Here is a 15891-nt window from a genome sequence, read left to right on the forward strand (position 1 = left end):
CGAGTTCAATGATTTTTTTAGCCAATACGATAAGAGTGGTGTCGCGACCTACCAACTTGCCAAGTTTACACATCCGACACTTGATAGTGCAAGTGAATATATTCGCCTATCATCTGGCTAGCTATATGTACGTTTCGTTCAAGTTCTGTGGTAAGTCTACTAGTGAACAACGATTAGCCATGACTTTAGTAAAGACGAAACTAAACGATCTGCTCCTATGTTACCCACATTACATCGCAAACAAATCATTCGAATTTAGGCATAGTGTTCTCCAAACAACACGATTATGATATCATAATCGATATCAGGAACGGCTAAAATCTAGTGCCCCGCTAGGCATTAAAGCTAATCGTCTTTTCTTATCTTTAAATCTACAATTGCCTCCAGTTCCACAACATTATTACCCCTATTTACTGCCTTTATTCGTGAATTATTGGTTTAACTTTTGCCGATATTACAAAAAATGCATGAATCCGGTTATCTTACAAGAAAACTTCTACAATAATGTACATAGGTTGAATACAGATGTTATTGTATTTATACCGACGGCTCTAAACACGATTGTGCTTTAGTGTTGTTGCAGTGTTGTGCTTTTGTGCACAACATGTTGGTTGTGCTTTTGTGAACAACATGCTGGTTGTGCTTTTGTGCACAACATGTTGGTTGTGCTTTTGTGTTTTGCAATAGAACATATATGTTTGGCCTGGGGATCCAACAGAACCAAGAACTTCTGTTGGATCCCCAGCAAAATTGGAATTTTAGGCAATGAGCACGCTGACCGTGGGCCAAAACAGGATTTTTTCATTGATCGTGTTATTTCTGAAGATATTCTCGGTTTCCTGAAGACGGTGGCTCATGATGAGTGGCAAAGTGAATAGCATGATTTTATTTTGCTTTTTGCATATCCAATAGACGTTTTAAATCAGTTAAATTTGTAAGTTAATTTTTACTATCTTACGATAGTAATGTTATGACCGGGCGATGAGAACGAAACTTTGTTGTGCGCTAAAAAATAAATAAATAACATTACTGCTTGTGAAGCTATATTAAACGACTTTTATGGCGATAATCTTATATCAGGACCTGGAAACTTAGATACATTAAAGACGTACAAGGCAGACATAAAATATTTGTTAAATCAATGTGGGTCTCCAATACGTAAATTGTTCACTAATAATTCAAGCATAATTCAATTAAACGATAATTAGGTACTTTATGGAACAGTGATTCAGACAAATGGATGTTATTAATTTACTTAAGGGAAAAATAACGTACTGATTAAAAAAATGGTTTATGATTGCTGGAATTTACGACCCATTATACTTGATTGGGCAGATAGTATTCTTGTGCAATTATTCTACTCAACAATTGCGGCAAATTAAATGTCATTGCGATTGAAAGCTTATGTGATAATTTATTGTCCCAGTGGAAATATCTATACAATAAGTTTAGGTTAGTTGTCAACGTTATCATTAACAGATTAAATAGTAATAATTCTATTAAATCATTTTACATTCTTGGATTTACCAACGCATAAAGTAACGTATGAGGTAATGCGAGATGTGAATATGTAAGAACCATTTATTCTAACTGAAATATTTCATCCAATGATTAAGTTTGAATATTGTCGTTGTTAATAGTATTTTAAAAATCCAACAATTCAACTCATAATCCCGTATGGCATCGCATCAATTCACCTGATAATCTTGCTGATATCCTATCTCGAGGTCGTTTTTGAAAAGCTTCAAAAATATAATTTATGGTGACACGGTCCTATTTGTTTTTTACAAGAGTTAATACACTGGGCCAGTAATAACTTTTTCTGTAATAATTTTACTCTTTCACCTGAGTGATTAGATGAGGAACGTAAAGGGATTCAATTCTCGTTTGCTTCTACTTTACTGAGAAATATTACTCAAGATTTTTCATCGTTATTTAGATTAATTCGTATCTGTGTACGAATATCACAGTTAAAATATTCTCCTTCAGAACTCAATGACATTCAGTGTGGAGACAGATTTCAAAACAAAGTAGATTATTCTCCCTCGATCCATTCGTAGTTTTATCAGGCATGTTTCGTGTATGGGGTCGCCTTCAAAATTCAAGCTATGATCAATTAATAAACATATATTTATCTTGCCTCCTAATGCACATTTAACAAATATAAGAATCCAAAGTGGATATTTGTGACTTTTGCGTAGCTTCATTCAATTACTTTAAAATTCATAACGTGAAACTTCTGGATTGTCAATGGTAAGATCGTTGCACGATCTATTATTCAAAAATGTATAAAATTCTTTCGTTCCAGTGCAAAAAAATTAGATCAGCAACTTGGTCAATTCCCAATTATCGAATTAATTTATCTAAACCGTTCTCTTTTTGCGCTGTCGATTATAGCAGTCAATTAATGATTCTGTGGACGGAGATCAACACCCATACCAAAAACCTATTCATGGCTGTTCATATGTCTTTCAACTAAGGCTCTACATTTAGAATTAATATCAAATTTAATATCGGAAGCATTCATTGCCGCATTAAAGCGCTTTATTTCAGGTAGAGTATACCAAATCAAATATTTTCCGATAACGAACAAACTTTCAAGGCTGGAAACAATATTTTCCATGGATATTGTTTACAATATTTAAATCAAAGAACTTCCAATCAAACCACTGCAATATTCATTCCTTTCCCACATCACGAGGTATAAATTGGGCGTTCATCCCTTTTTCATCTCCGCATTTTGATAGGTGTGTGAATGTGGCATAAAACGGTTTAACTTTTATCTTAACACTTAGATTATCACAGGACATCCTATTATTAATTTTCAAAAGTTATACACCGTAATTTACCAAATTTAATTTTTTTTAAATTCACCCCTATTATATGCCGTAAACTTCAGATTTGAGTAATCCACAACCATTACCAGTTGGACACGTTCTTATTGAATCACATCTCACCTCGATTCCTATCCCCGATTTCACTGAGATTTCTATTAATCGTTTAGACCGTTGGCAACTAACGCAAAAATTTACGCAGTCCATTTGGAATTAATGGTCGAAAGATTATTTAAATCAATTGCAACAACGTAAAAAATTGAAAACTCCTAAAAGGAACATCTGTAAAGGAGACTTAGTATTAATAACAGATGAAAGTACTTCTCTTTACAGTGGAAACATGGCTTAATAGCAGAAATATTTACAGGATCAGATAATTTAGTACGTGTTGCGATCGTCATAACGTCTTTTGGAATACTTCGTAGACCAATACACAAACTATATTTGTTACCAGTCTTAAAGAATTGAACAAGTGGTTATATCTAAGTTGTATTTTCAAACAGAAATAATTTATTTAATTACTTATTCGATGAATCTACTTGTTTAAGTGATTTGCTTCTTCATGGTATCAGCTTATTATTTCTTGTTTCATTATACAAGTACCGATAAACATTCATTAAAAAAAAGTCCGATTTTCAGCGGGCACTACTTTCAGATACGAAATCAAGTAATGATTTCTTTTTTGTCTTGTAAAGAGTCCTGTGTTCTTATAATTTCTTATTATTGTTTATCGTGTTGTTCTTTGTTTCTTCAGTCTAGAACGGTTTACCAAACGATTCACATGTCTCGTCTTTGTAGGATTTTAAAAGTTAACGTATCTAAAGTTTTCAACGATGTATCAAATCTTCACTAGTATGAATTTATATCGTTCACAGACTCTAAAATATTAAAATAAAACTAAAAAAAAATTATAAAACATTATAAACTAATTTAAATAAATTAGTCTAAACTATAAATATATTGTTAACTTCATTATATACCCAACCTACAACTCTGCATAATTCATTGGTTAAGCCCTTGATATGCACGGAAATAACTGTAGAAGTACATTCAGTATAATTATAAAATTGAGCTATAATCTTAGCAATATTATGAAGGTATATTTATGGTTTTCCTTTTTTTTGACTAATACAACGAAAATAAGTTGCAGTATATAACATAAAAATTCATTTATAAATGAATATATATAAAAATACAAAAAACATAAAAGAATAAGCCATAAAATTTATAAAAAACAAACCTCAAAAAAATATAAGAAAGTAAAACGAGACAAGTTGTTTAAATTAGGTAACACAGAAAAAAAGGAGGGAATACAAATATGTTAAATTATACTATGATGAAGTTTTGGAAGAAAAGGAAAGTAAATTCGTTTAATTATAAATTTGAAAGATGAAAATTATGTATTGAGTGTTCTTTAGATTTATCTGTATTCAAGTAGGAATTTTTAAAAGAATAATATAAAAGGAAACAGAAAAGTAATGACAGCTTGAAATGGAACTCAACTGTATTTATGAGATGAAAGAGAATGGGGAGAGGAGAAATGCAAACAGCCAGTTTCCTCCTGTTAAAAGATAATTCTGCTAAAAGAGAAATAACTATCATATTATAAACTAGCCAATTTTAAATAAAATTGTTTTTTTAAGACTACTTACTGTTTTTTTATTTTATCAAGTTTAGTATCTCCAAAAATTCTGTAAATTATATACAAATAGCAATTTTAATCATTTAATAAAAGAAATTTAAAAATAAAAACAAAATAAAATGGAGAAATCTCATTAATACTAAGTTAATATTTAGGCTCTGTTTTCATTGTTATTATTCTTCTTCTTTCCTCATAATAATAATAATTTATAAAACCTATTTTTAAGAATTTTTAATTCAACGTTCCACCTTTATTTTTTAAACTTTCCATTATCTTTTTCTGTTACCTGTTCAAATTATTTTAATTGTATAAAAAATTTGAACTGTTTTCATTAATACTTGATTGATCATAGAAAACGTTGCAAAAACTATGTCTCTGAATACTATAGAAATATTTTTGTATCCACTACCTTACCAGAAGATACAAATATATACCTGCATTTCAAATTTAAGGAGTTTCGTTTAATGTATTTAAAACGTGTGAATCATGCGATTGCATAATATCAATAGCATTCAAAAGAAAACAAAAAAATATCAGCAATATGTCATCCAAAAGATTTTATTGTATCTGGTAACAGTACAAAACCCAACTCAGGGCTGACATGCTCATGATGAAAATATAGTAGTTCATATCGACATTAATAATTGAGTGAGATTTGTAATTTAAACGATTAATTACATGGCTACATTTTGAGTAAAATGAGGTGAACTACTATTTTATCAGCGCTTCGTTCCATGTTGAGCCGTCCGGTGGTGCGATCTAGTGGATGATAGCGCTAGCCGGAAAGTTAAGCCGTACTAGCATTCTACGTTAGAATCCCGCACTGTGCGGTCGCATTTTTCATTTTGTACGGATGGATAATCAGTTTTACACATAGTTACTAGTATTCGGCGCTCGAATCAGATCCACGTCATACTCAGTCAGGATGGACTCTATTCTTTGTTCGGATGAAAGTTAGCTTTAATTTTTTATTTAATTTTATATTTTTTTATGTCAAGTTATACTTATTTTACAATTAATTTCATTAACTGTCAAGACGACAATTCATTAAACCATTATTGAACAAGAAACAAGGCATTTTCTTCATTCATCACCTAGGAATATACAGTCCAACCTCGCTCTAACATCTACCGAACATTTCATGGTCCTCCGGGCCGGGTCGTTAATTGACCGGATTGAGGGACAGTATAGTAAAATCGCTGTATTAACAATACGGACTCAGCAGCTCTACATCATTCATCCAGGGTCTTCGATAAGGTCAATCCAAGTCAAAAACACGGTATTTATAATTTATTTATAAAAAGCGTTTCAAATATTAAGGGTGTATGTTAAAAGTGCAATAAAAAAAAAATTAACATTAGTGAAACATTCAAATGTTCGAGAATTTTCAATAGATAATATTATTTCAATGGTTTATAGCGCTGTTAAGTTTTTGAGTATAAATATAATCTTACATCCGCAAGTATAAAGATCAACCTTCGATTGCAGTTTGGACGAGTTTTCCTTTTGTTGCGCCGTACAAAACACGCGCGCACATATCTCAGGCAATCTTTCTGTTCGCTGACCTGCAAGCAGCAGATGTTAGCAATATCGTATCATATTTACAACCAAGCCAGTTCATTCTCTTTATGCATAGGCTATATTTTAACAATTTTATTGTATATGACATTTATATTTTAACCTTTTTTATAATAACTATTTCATTCTAATTTATTATTTTTTATATGATTCCAATAAAAATGGAATTCATAGATTTAATTAAAAAACGAGACATTATGAGGAATAGTATAACCAATTTAAAAAGATTCATTGAAAACTTTGATCTTAATTCAGGTGATTACGATCTATTTATCAAGTTTGTAATACTGTTAGTATACGAAAACTTATTTTTCGATGTTCAATCTGAAATAGAATGGCACCAAGATGCAACAGATAAAGAACTACAGGATAGGCACATATAAGATAACATTTTCGACAAACTTAGGTTAAAAAATTAGAAAATCGTTTCAAAATTTCAGAGGTAACTGATCCAATTAAAGTCATTAACATACCTAATCCAATTTCTTTAAAACCCATACAAATTGAGTCATTTCACGGTGATGTGAAGGTTTGGCATAAATTTTTGGATATTTTTATTAATTTAGTTCACAACCGAGATGAATTTTCTAATGTTGAAAAATTTTATTACCTTACAAATTTCTTAAAATGCAATGCTCTTGATGTAATACAAAATTTATCAGTAACGTCTGAAAATTAATAAAAGGTAATCTCATCCAAGCCAGGGTCTTACTTGATTCCGCTTCGGTGATTTAATTTTGTACTGAAAGGTTTGTTGCCAAACTTGGGCTTCAAATCAAATCTGTTCTTATGCCGACCACAAATCTAAGCTAAGGATTGATTTGAATATTAATTCTAGATATGAAGATTTTAATTTTAACTTGAAATGTCATGTAATGCCATCCATTACATGTTTGTTATCTAATGATTTTGTAAACGTAACTGACTGGGAAATTCTTTCTCAGCTTCTTCTAGACGATCCTAATTTTAATATTTCTGGGCAAATGTACGTTCTCCTAGGAGCTCAATATTATCTTTCTCTACTTAAGCCTGTTCAATTAACTCATAATTCCAATCATACCATACTTCAAGAAACTCGTCTTGGTTTCATAGTTTCTGGTCAAAACCCCACTAAACCTATTAAGCGGAAAAACAATTCAAATTCAACATCACTTTTTGTCAGCAATGAACAGCTTTCCTCACAATTAGAATCATTTTGGAGATCTGAAGAGATAGAAGATCGTTTACTGACCAAGGATGAATCTTTCTGCGAAAAAAACTTTGTTGAACATACTTTTCGTTATGATAAAGGCAGATTTGTTCTATCTCTTCCTCGTAAGGAAAATTGTATTTTAGGATATTTGTTTGCAAATGCCAAACATCGTATATTTAAGAAAAATTCTAAACTCAAGGAACACTACTTACACCAATGCGAAAACAAGTGTAGTATTTCTTGGTAGTGCAAAAACTTCAAATGGCCAATCACTCAATACAATTCTTGTTACAGCTCCAGTAGTACACGAAGATTTATTTTCAATTATAATTCTTTTTAGAACTCACAGCCTGCTACCAGGAGACATTCCTGATATAAATTTGCATTAATCCTTGAGATTTTTCATTACAAAAAATTCTCTGGTATGATGATACCAACTCATCAATAATTCCATATATTTTACAGACAGTAAGTAATGGTTTAGCGCCTTCATGTTTTCTAGCCAGAACATGTTTGATTGAAATTTCCAATCAAAATGAAGCCTTCTTTTCCTTCAGCTTGCCAAGTAATTAAGCAAAATTTTTATGACGATGATCTGCTCACTGGTTGTGACAACTTCGATCAGTTGAAACAATTATACAATGATTTTTCTTTTTTGCCTTTCAAATATGCACTTTCACAACATAAATGTCATTCCAACGTTCCAGATATGTTTGACAATTCTGATTCTTTGACCAAATTAGATAAAGATAAAAATATCAAGACATTAGAATATTTTGGAATCCTCAAGGCGAAGATTTCATTTATCAATTCAAACCAAAAGATACTTTTTATAACCAAAATACTTTCAAACCAAAAGATACTTCTTATAGCAAGCGTTCCGTCTTGTCAATCAATTCTTCATTGTTCGATCCTTTAGGACTACTTGCTCCTATAATCGTTCATTTTAAAGTGCTCATACAAGAGTTATGATGCACTAACCTTAATTGAGATGAAGTTCTTTCCACTCCGCTAGCTGAAAAATGGAATTCTCTGTATTCTCAGCTCAAATCGTCAAGTAATTTTAAGATTCCTAGAATAGTTAAAATTGGTGTAAGTAAGAGTTACCAATTGCATTGTTTTTGTGATGCAAGTAGTAGCGCAAATGGTGCATGTCTTTTCATCAGATCTGTTGATACCAATGAACACATTGAAACCAACTTATTTTGTTCAATATCTAGAGTTGCTCCAGTCAAGCAAATCTCTTTTTCTATGTTGGAGCTGAATGCGGCTTTTCTATTATCTTGTTTATTCAATAAGGTTAAATGTATTTTAGATATAAGATTTGTTTCAATCCATTTTTGGTCGGTTTCTAAAGTAGTTCTTTACTGGTTGTCATCGCTTGCTAATAGATGAAGATATTTGTCTCAAATAGAGTTTGCGAAATTCAAGAGCTAACTAAGGAATGCTTATGGAAGCGCATTCCTTCAAGGGATAACCCCGCAAACATCCAGTCACGTGGTTGCATGCCGGAGGCATTAACTTCGTCACAACTCTGGTGGAATGGTCCGTCTTTTCTGAGGGAAGAGGAGAACGCCTGGCCATCCAATTCACCTATCATTTCTGTGATTCCGCCAGATTCGCTGAAGAAAGAGAAGTCGTCTAGCAAAAATAATGTTTACAGCTGCTCTTCAAACAACCGTAACTTTAGAACTTTCAAAACCATTTTCTTTGTACGTACGAACATTAACCATATTTTCATATTGTCGTCGCTTCATTTATAATTTATGGAATAAAAATAATCTTATATTGTTAGTTCATTCATCGGAAGAAATAAATTCCATGTTGCAAATAATTATCCGTCATGGTGGGTGGCGTACACCATCTTTTAAGCCTGGACATTTTTTAATCTTCGCTCCATTAACTTCCTTCCCTGATCCTAATTTCTCAGGCATTAACGTAAATAAGCTCGCTAGGTGGCAGCTCACACAAAAATTACTGACTACTTACATTCTCTACAACAGAGAAATAAGTGCAAAATTTTGAATAATATAACATTTGTGTTGGTAATGTAGTTATAATTAAAGGAAGTAATCTTCCTCCACTGATGTGGTAATTAGGAATAATTGTTGAAGTGTGTCCAGGTAACGATGGACTAGTTAGATTAGTTGATGTGAAAACTAATGACACGATAGTAAAAAGAACTATTAATAAAATGATTGTTTTTCTAAACATAAATGTTTGCAATGACTTAAGTCATTCCGAATATAATCAATGAGATTTATTCAACATCTTCCTAATGTATTTGTTTATTTTAATTTGTTTTGGTTGTAAGCTTTACTTGTATCAATATTAGATTTGTTGAGTTGACTTTAATTTTTGTACTTCGAATCTTACATAATTATTTTATGTAATACTTTTTGTTTGTATATTAAGTTTCATTTCATGTAATGTAGTACGAAATTATAATTAAGGTAATTATAATTGGTGGGCAATGTGTTCGGTTCCACGTTGAGCCGTCCGGTGCTGGGCTCTAATGGGTGCTAGCGCTTGCCGGAAAGTTAATTCGTACTAGCATTCAACATTATAATCCCGTGCTGTGCGGTCGCATTTTTCATTTCGTCCGAATGGATACCGGTGTTACTCATAGTTACTAGTATTCGGCGCTCAAATCAGATCCAAGGCGGTCACGTCATACTCTTCGTCCGGATGAACTCTATTTTAGGTTCGGATGAATATTAGCTTTACTGTTTTATTTAATTTTATATTTTTTATTTTTATATGTGAAGTTATTCGTTATGTTACAATTAATTTCATTAACTGTCAAGAAGACAATTCATTAAACCATTATTCAACATGCAACAAGGCGTTATCTTCATTCATCACCTATGAAAATACAGTCCAAACTCACTACAAAATCTACCAATCAGTGCAAACTCCTGAGACTGCAATGTACATGATTTAGTACTCAGGAAGCTTATTGATTCCAAAAGTGGAGGTCTGTCTGGTGAATGTTGACTTGCCCTCACATAGCATCAATGAGTTGCTTGTTCAACAGTTTATTAATTTACCCGAAAATTATAATTATATGGTATTAAATCTTGATATTATGGAATCAGGTAATATAGCTTCTCGAGTATTTGTACTGTTTTCATATAGTTTCAGTACGTAAAGGTAAACATTGTTGCGACAGGAAGCTAACTGTGAATTGGGTGATTCTGTTCTTAGAAACATTTAGTGTATCTTTTAAAATTATGGCATATTATTGAGGAGTGACAGTTTTTAGTTCGAAAGGCAAGGTATCATAGTATCCAAAAATTTAGAATGATTACCATTATTTTTCAAAATGAAAATGTGCTTCATCCACATCTATGATGGATGGATGAAGCATTGACTGTCACTATAGTTTTTCATTTCAAGTTATTATACAGACTTAATGACCTAACTCTTTTCTTTACTGCTGCAGAAAATATTCTGTTATAGTAAGAACAGTAATAGATCTCTTTTTTTATGTTGAGGCTGCAAAAACCAGACAACTGATTTCTTTTTCTACTCTCCCATTATTTAAAATTTTTAGAAATTTCTAATAACCATTTGTTGTCATTTCTGAATAAGCTCATCAACTTCATTCTCTTGTCACTGAATGACTTGCATTGTTAATAATGTTATCTGAACGGAAATACATGATTGATCATCTTCGATTTGATTTTCTAGTCTTGTATAAATATCAAATGGGACTACTTTTATCTAAACTAATATATTATTCCTATTTGTATTGTTGATTCAAGTGATATAGCCATATACATTAATACGATAAGACATATATATATATATATATATCTTAAACTTATTTTAGTATCAGAGCATGAAAGTTTTTATTGATATTTGAATCTTACTTGTTCAAATAATGGCTACCTTGGCCATTTAATATTTAAAAAAAATAACAAACGAATAAAATTCCTATTTAACTATATTTTTAGAACAAAAATTAAATAATAAAAGATAAACAATAATTACTTTAAAAGTGTAAATACTAATTTAAGTATATATACTCACCTTGGAAAACGACATCCGTTAGCTTTAAGATATATGTAATCTATATAACTGTAATTAATAGACAATAATTATTAATAAAATGTTAATCCAATAACCTAATTATCAATAATTTACATTTAATATGGTTTTGAGTACACTTTGACATTCATTAAGGAAGTAATAGAGCATGCGGTAGACGTCATTCAAACATAGAGAGCTTTATTAATGTGCTCAAATACCTTGCAGGGCAACTGCTGTGGGGGACTTAAATTTATTAAAATATTACGCTCTAAAATATCAGTGTTGATAAATTTTAAACAGTAATGAAAATAAAGTCATCAATCATCAATAAAAAATTAGACTAAAGAGGTTTATTTTTTCTTGGTTGCCCCTGAAAACAGCTGTGTTTCAAAACATAGCAGTCTTTGAACATTCCAGTATTTAAATATTTAATTTTCCTTAGGGAAATAGAGAGTACGGGGATAAGAAGAACTAAAATTATTTAAGCTAAATTATGAGCTCAACAACTCATGGTTCAACTTTCTGTATGCAGGGTGAATCCCGCTCGCGCCTTTCTCTCCACGGGAGTTGACTACGCAGGTCCAGTTTCTATTAAGGCTTGGAAAGGTCGCGGACATAAGTCTTTCAAGGGCTGGTTGGTCATTTTTGTGTGTATGGTCACGTCAGCGGTTCACCTGGAGCTAGTATCAGACTACTCTGCCGACGGATTCATCTCGCGTTGAGGTCGTTGTCAGTCTTTATATTCTGATTGTGAAACCATCTTCGTTGGAGCGGATCAACAACTAAAACGGCTATTTTCTCGCGGGACACTGGAAAATGCAGCTCTATCGTCTGTGTTACTCAACGATGGTATTCAGTGGTCGTTTAATCCTCCTAGTGCTCCCCATTTTGGAGGAAAGTGGGAAGCAGCCGTGAAATCAGTGAAGTTTCACCTTGCTCGCACAGTCCGGCATGTTGAGCTCACGTGCAAGGAGCTCAGCACGCTTTTGACACAAATTGAGGCCGTACTCAACTCTCGGCCGCTCGAACCACTCTCAGAAGACCCAAACGATTTCTCGACGCTCACACCAGGTCACTTTCTCATTGGGGAAGCTCCCATTACGGTACCAGAACCTTCTCTGCACCAGCTTCCAATCTCTAGACTTACACGATGGCAGTTCATTCTACAACGTTTACATTCGTTCTGGAAGGCCTGATCGTCTAGGTATCTTCAGAAGCAGCAGTCAATCTCCAAGTGGCACTATCCCACTCACGATATCTCAGTTGGCTCCTTGGTCCTGCTCACAGATGAGTGGTATCCCCCTTCAAAATGGCCGCTTGCTCGTGTTCTTGCTCTTCACCCTGGGAAGGATGGGCTCACTCGAGTAGTTACACTTAAAACCGCTGTCTCTACTCTTACAAGACCTACCTCAAAGCTTGTTCACCTGCCCATTTGCCCCCAACCCTGATAATACTCTGTGCCGACAGAAAATCGTCAACAACTCCATTGCTGACTGCCGGGGGAGAATGTTCAGTTTTGCTGATTTCGTACTGGGTTTGTCAACAAAAACAGTGAATGGTGTACAACATAACCCAAGTTGTTTATTATTATTGTTCTGAGCTGAGTACATATGTAGCCAGTCAGCTGTGTCTTACGTTGGGCGTGGTAGTCTCGGTGTTGTGAAAATTGTGTTTTTTGTTATTGACAATGTATTGTGGTGTGAAACTCTTTACAAAACTTACATTTTACAAAGACCTTATTTATTATTTACTTATTGCTAGCAGTTGTTTCCGTATTTTCGCATTTAATGTAAACTATTAAAATGAGCTTATTATTGTAATTGATTTGTTTATATGTTTGAATTCTTATCCTCTTTTTTAATGTGAAGTAAGAACTGTATATTCGCTTATTCTAAATTAAGTATTCTGGTACAAATATAAATTTAATTAACGTTAATGTTGATCTGCGGTTGAGTTTTTATTTTCAATAATTCGTAATTCGTAATCACTACCCAATCCAGACCATCAGATCCTATCAGAAAATGGTTGAATAAAAGACTTATTTATATACATGTGAACATACGACTAAGTTAACACTTTTAATATACTGCAGCTTGTTCACCCTTGATCAGGATACTGAGAGATTAACAGTTGATAATATTTACGTAATTACAATTTGTAGGATTAAAAACACAAGTAAAATAAGACAAATCAATAATAATAATAATAATAATAATAATAATAATAATAATAATAATAATAATAATGGCAACAGTAAACAATAATTATAATAAATATAATTAATAAACAAATGATAATCGTAGTAATCACAACGACAACAACAGCAATAATAGTAATAATAATAATATTATTATTATTATTTTTAGAATATTAATAGGGAGTGATTACATACAAAACAGAATTTAAAGTAATCGTCAGGATTTATTTACAGGTACATAAATAATTAAAAGCAGAATTTATTTCCATTGACAAATTAACATTAGGATGACCTAACGTTAAGACTAGCGTCTTAACGTTTTTAACCATTAGTTTTGTATTAACAACAATAGATAAGACAGGTATAAAGTTTTTTTATTGCAAATATTTTGCTGTTCACCAATAAAACTACCCTAACAATTTCCGAATGAAATTTACTACATTACCTCTTTAGCTTATAGTATTTCAGTATCTCATCGAACCATCTCTAGTTTTCGTGTACTGGAATTACTTGTGACGTCACCTTAATCGCGTCGAACACGGATAACTCCTCTATCGCAGCACTCTCTCGCAGACTTTCCTCGCGACTAGCATCTTGCAGAACTCACATCCCGCAGACTCTCATCTTGCAGACGGACATTATAGTCTCGATTAGATTGATTTCGCAGAATTTCATCTCGCAGACTGACATCATAGCATCTCGCTTAGACTGACTTCAACGTCTTGCCCGGTTAGGAGTATTTTATACTCCTACGCTCTTTAGCCACCGGACCGGACCCACATCGAAGCGTGAATGATCACCCGAGCCCTTTCGTTCCCATGAATTCACCAGGGTCGGGTAATTCTTCTTTCGGAACATCTATTTAGGTGTTTCGATGGGCAGTATTACAAAAGACGTTTGTTAAACGAACTGTTACCTTTAGTAAAAGGATTAATTTTACCTCTTTTTAGGATTCCTTCCATTATTATATTTTGTAATACTTTCTTCTTAATTGGTAATAATCCGTTGTTAAGTTCCGTTATACCGGTCGTTTTACAATACTAAATATCAGTCTACAACATTCACATTCATGGGCACCAAACAATGACCTGAGAGCCCTTTCTTATATCTTAGAAATGTCTGAAGCAAGCCGCAATGTAGTTTGAATAATAAATTTTCGGTTATTGTAATTTATGATCATCAATTTAAGAACGGTAACTTTATTAATCTGCTTAATTTCAGGCGCAATCGAGGCTAACTGTATGACGCTATAAGATTTATGACTATCGGCTTTGAAAAATTAGCTGCTATTTCAGCAAGAAATCTTTAAAAACTTAGTAGTTCATGCTTGTAAAAATAAACATAAGAATCAGGAAAAATCATTATTACATTGCAGTAAGTAAACAAATGTAAATAAAAATTCTAATATTGAGATTAGATGGCAGTTGGTAAAAGGTGTAATGACTTTTTAAAAAAAGTTGTACCTTGATTCAATTCATTTTTATCCAATATATAAAATTTCGTAGAATGCTTTTATTTTAAATTACGTTTTACGAATTGATTTAATTTATTTTATTTGTTTATTTTAAATTACATATTAAGATTGTAAATAAGTTTTTCTATAAAGACCACGCATTTTAATTATTTTTCTCAATTGGAGTTGCTCATCAGCTCGTCATTCAGCGAGACCGTAAATCTGTTTTACTACATTGTCGGAATGATTGGATTTTTTAAAGCACTTTCCACGACGTTATTTTATTCATTAATTTTTTTTTTGTCATCAGTCATTTGACTGATTTAATGCAGCTTTCCAAGATTCCCTATCTAGTGCCAGTCGTTTCATTTCGGTATACCCCCTACATCCTACATCCCTAAATGTTTGTTTTACATATTCCAAACGTTGCCTGCCTGAAGAATTTTTTCCTTCTACCTGTCCGTCCAATATTAAAGCGACTATTCCAGGATGGCTTAATATGTGGCTGTAAGTCTATCTCTTTTTTAGCTATTTTTTTTTCTTTCTTCATCTATTTGCCGCAATACCTCTTCATTGGTCACTTTATCCACCCACTTGATTTTTAACATTGTCCTATAGCACCACAGTTTCACTTCCATATAAAGCGACACGCCAAACTTATACTTTCAAAAATCTTTTCCTGATATTTAAATTAATTTTTCATGTAAACAAATTATATTTCTGCCTGAAAGCTCGTTTAGCCTCTGCTATTCGGCATTTTATATCGCTCCTGCTTAGTCCATCTTTAGTAATTCTACTTCACTAATAACAAAACTACCTCCATAATCTTTTCTCTTCCTGTTTTCACATTCAGTGGTCCATCTTCGTAATTTCTTACATTTCATTACTTTTGTTTTGTTCTTGTTTATTTACATGCTGTAGTATTCTACATCCTTAGGACTTTCCTTTCCTTAGGAAAGG

At 32.5% G+C, this 15891-nt stretch overlaps 1 protein-coding gene across 1 annotated transcript in view; it reads right to left on the reverse strand.

Moving 5' to 3' along the window:
• The window catches only part of LOC142333036 (uncharacterized), a 108514-nt gene that overhangs the window by 74026 nt on the left and 18597 nt on the right, over positions 1 to 15891 (reverse strand). The window contains exons 4-5 of the mRNA XM_075379824.1: positions 11282 to 11329; positions 4487 to 4525 (exon numbers count right to left, since the gene is read on the reverse strand). Coding sequence (XP_075235939.1) covers positions 4487 to 4525; positions 11282 to 11329 — 87 coding nt within the window. The remainder of the gene's footprint in view (positions 1 to 4486; positions 4526 to 11281; positions 11330 to 15891) is intronic.

The sequence above is a fragment of the Lycorma delicatula genome, chromosome 12, assembly GCF_047948215.1.
Source record: "Lycorma delicatula isolate Av1 chromosome 12, ASM4794821v1, whole genome shotgun sequence".
NCBI classification, from domain to species: domain Eukaryota; kingdom Metazoa; phylum Arthropoda; class Insecta; order Hemiptera; family Fulgoridae; genus Lycorma; species Lycorma delicatula.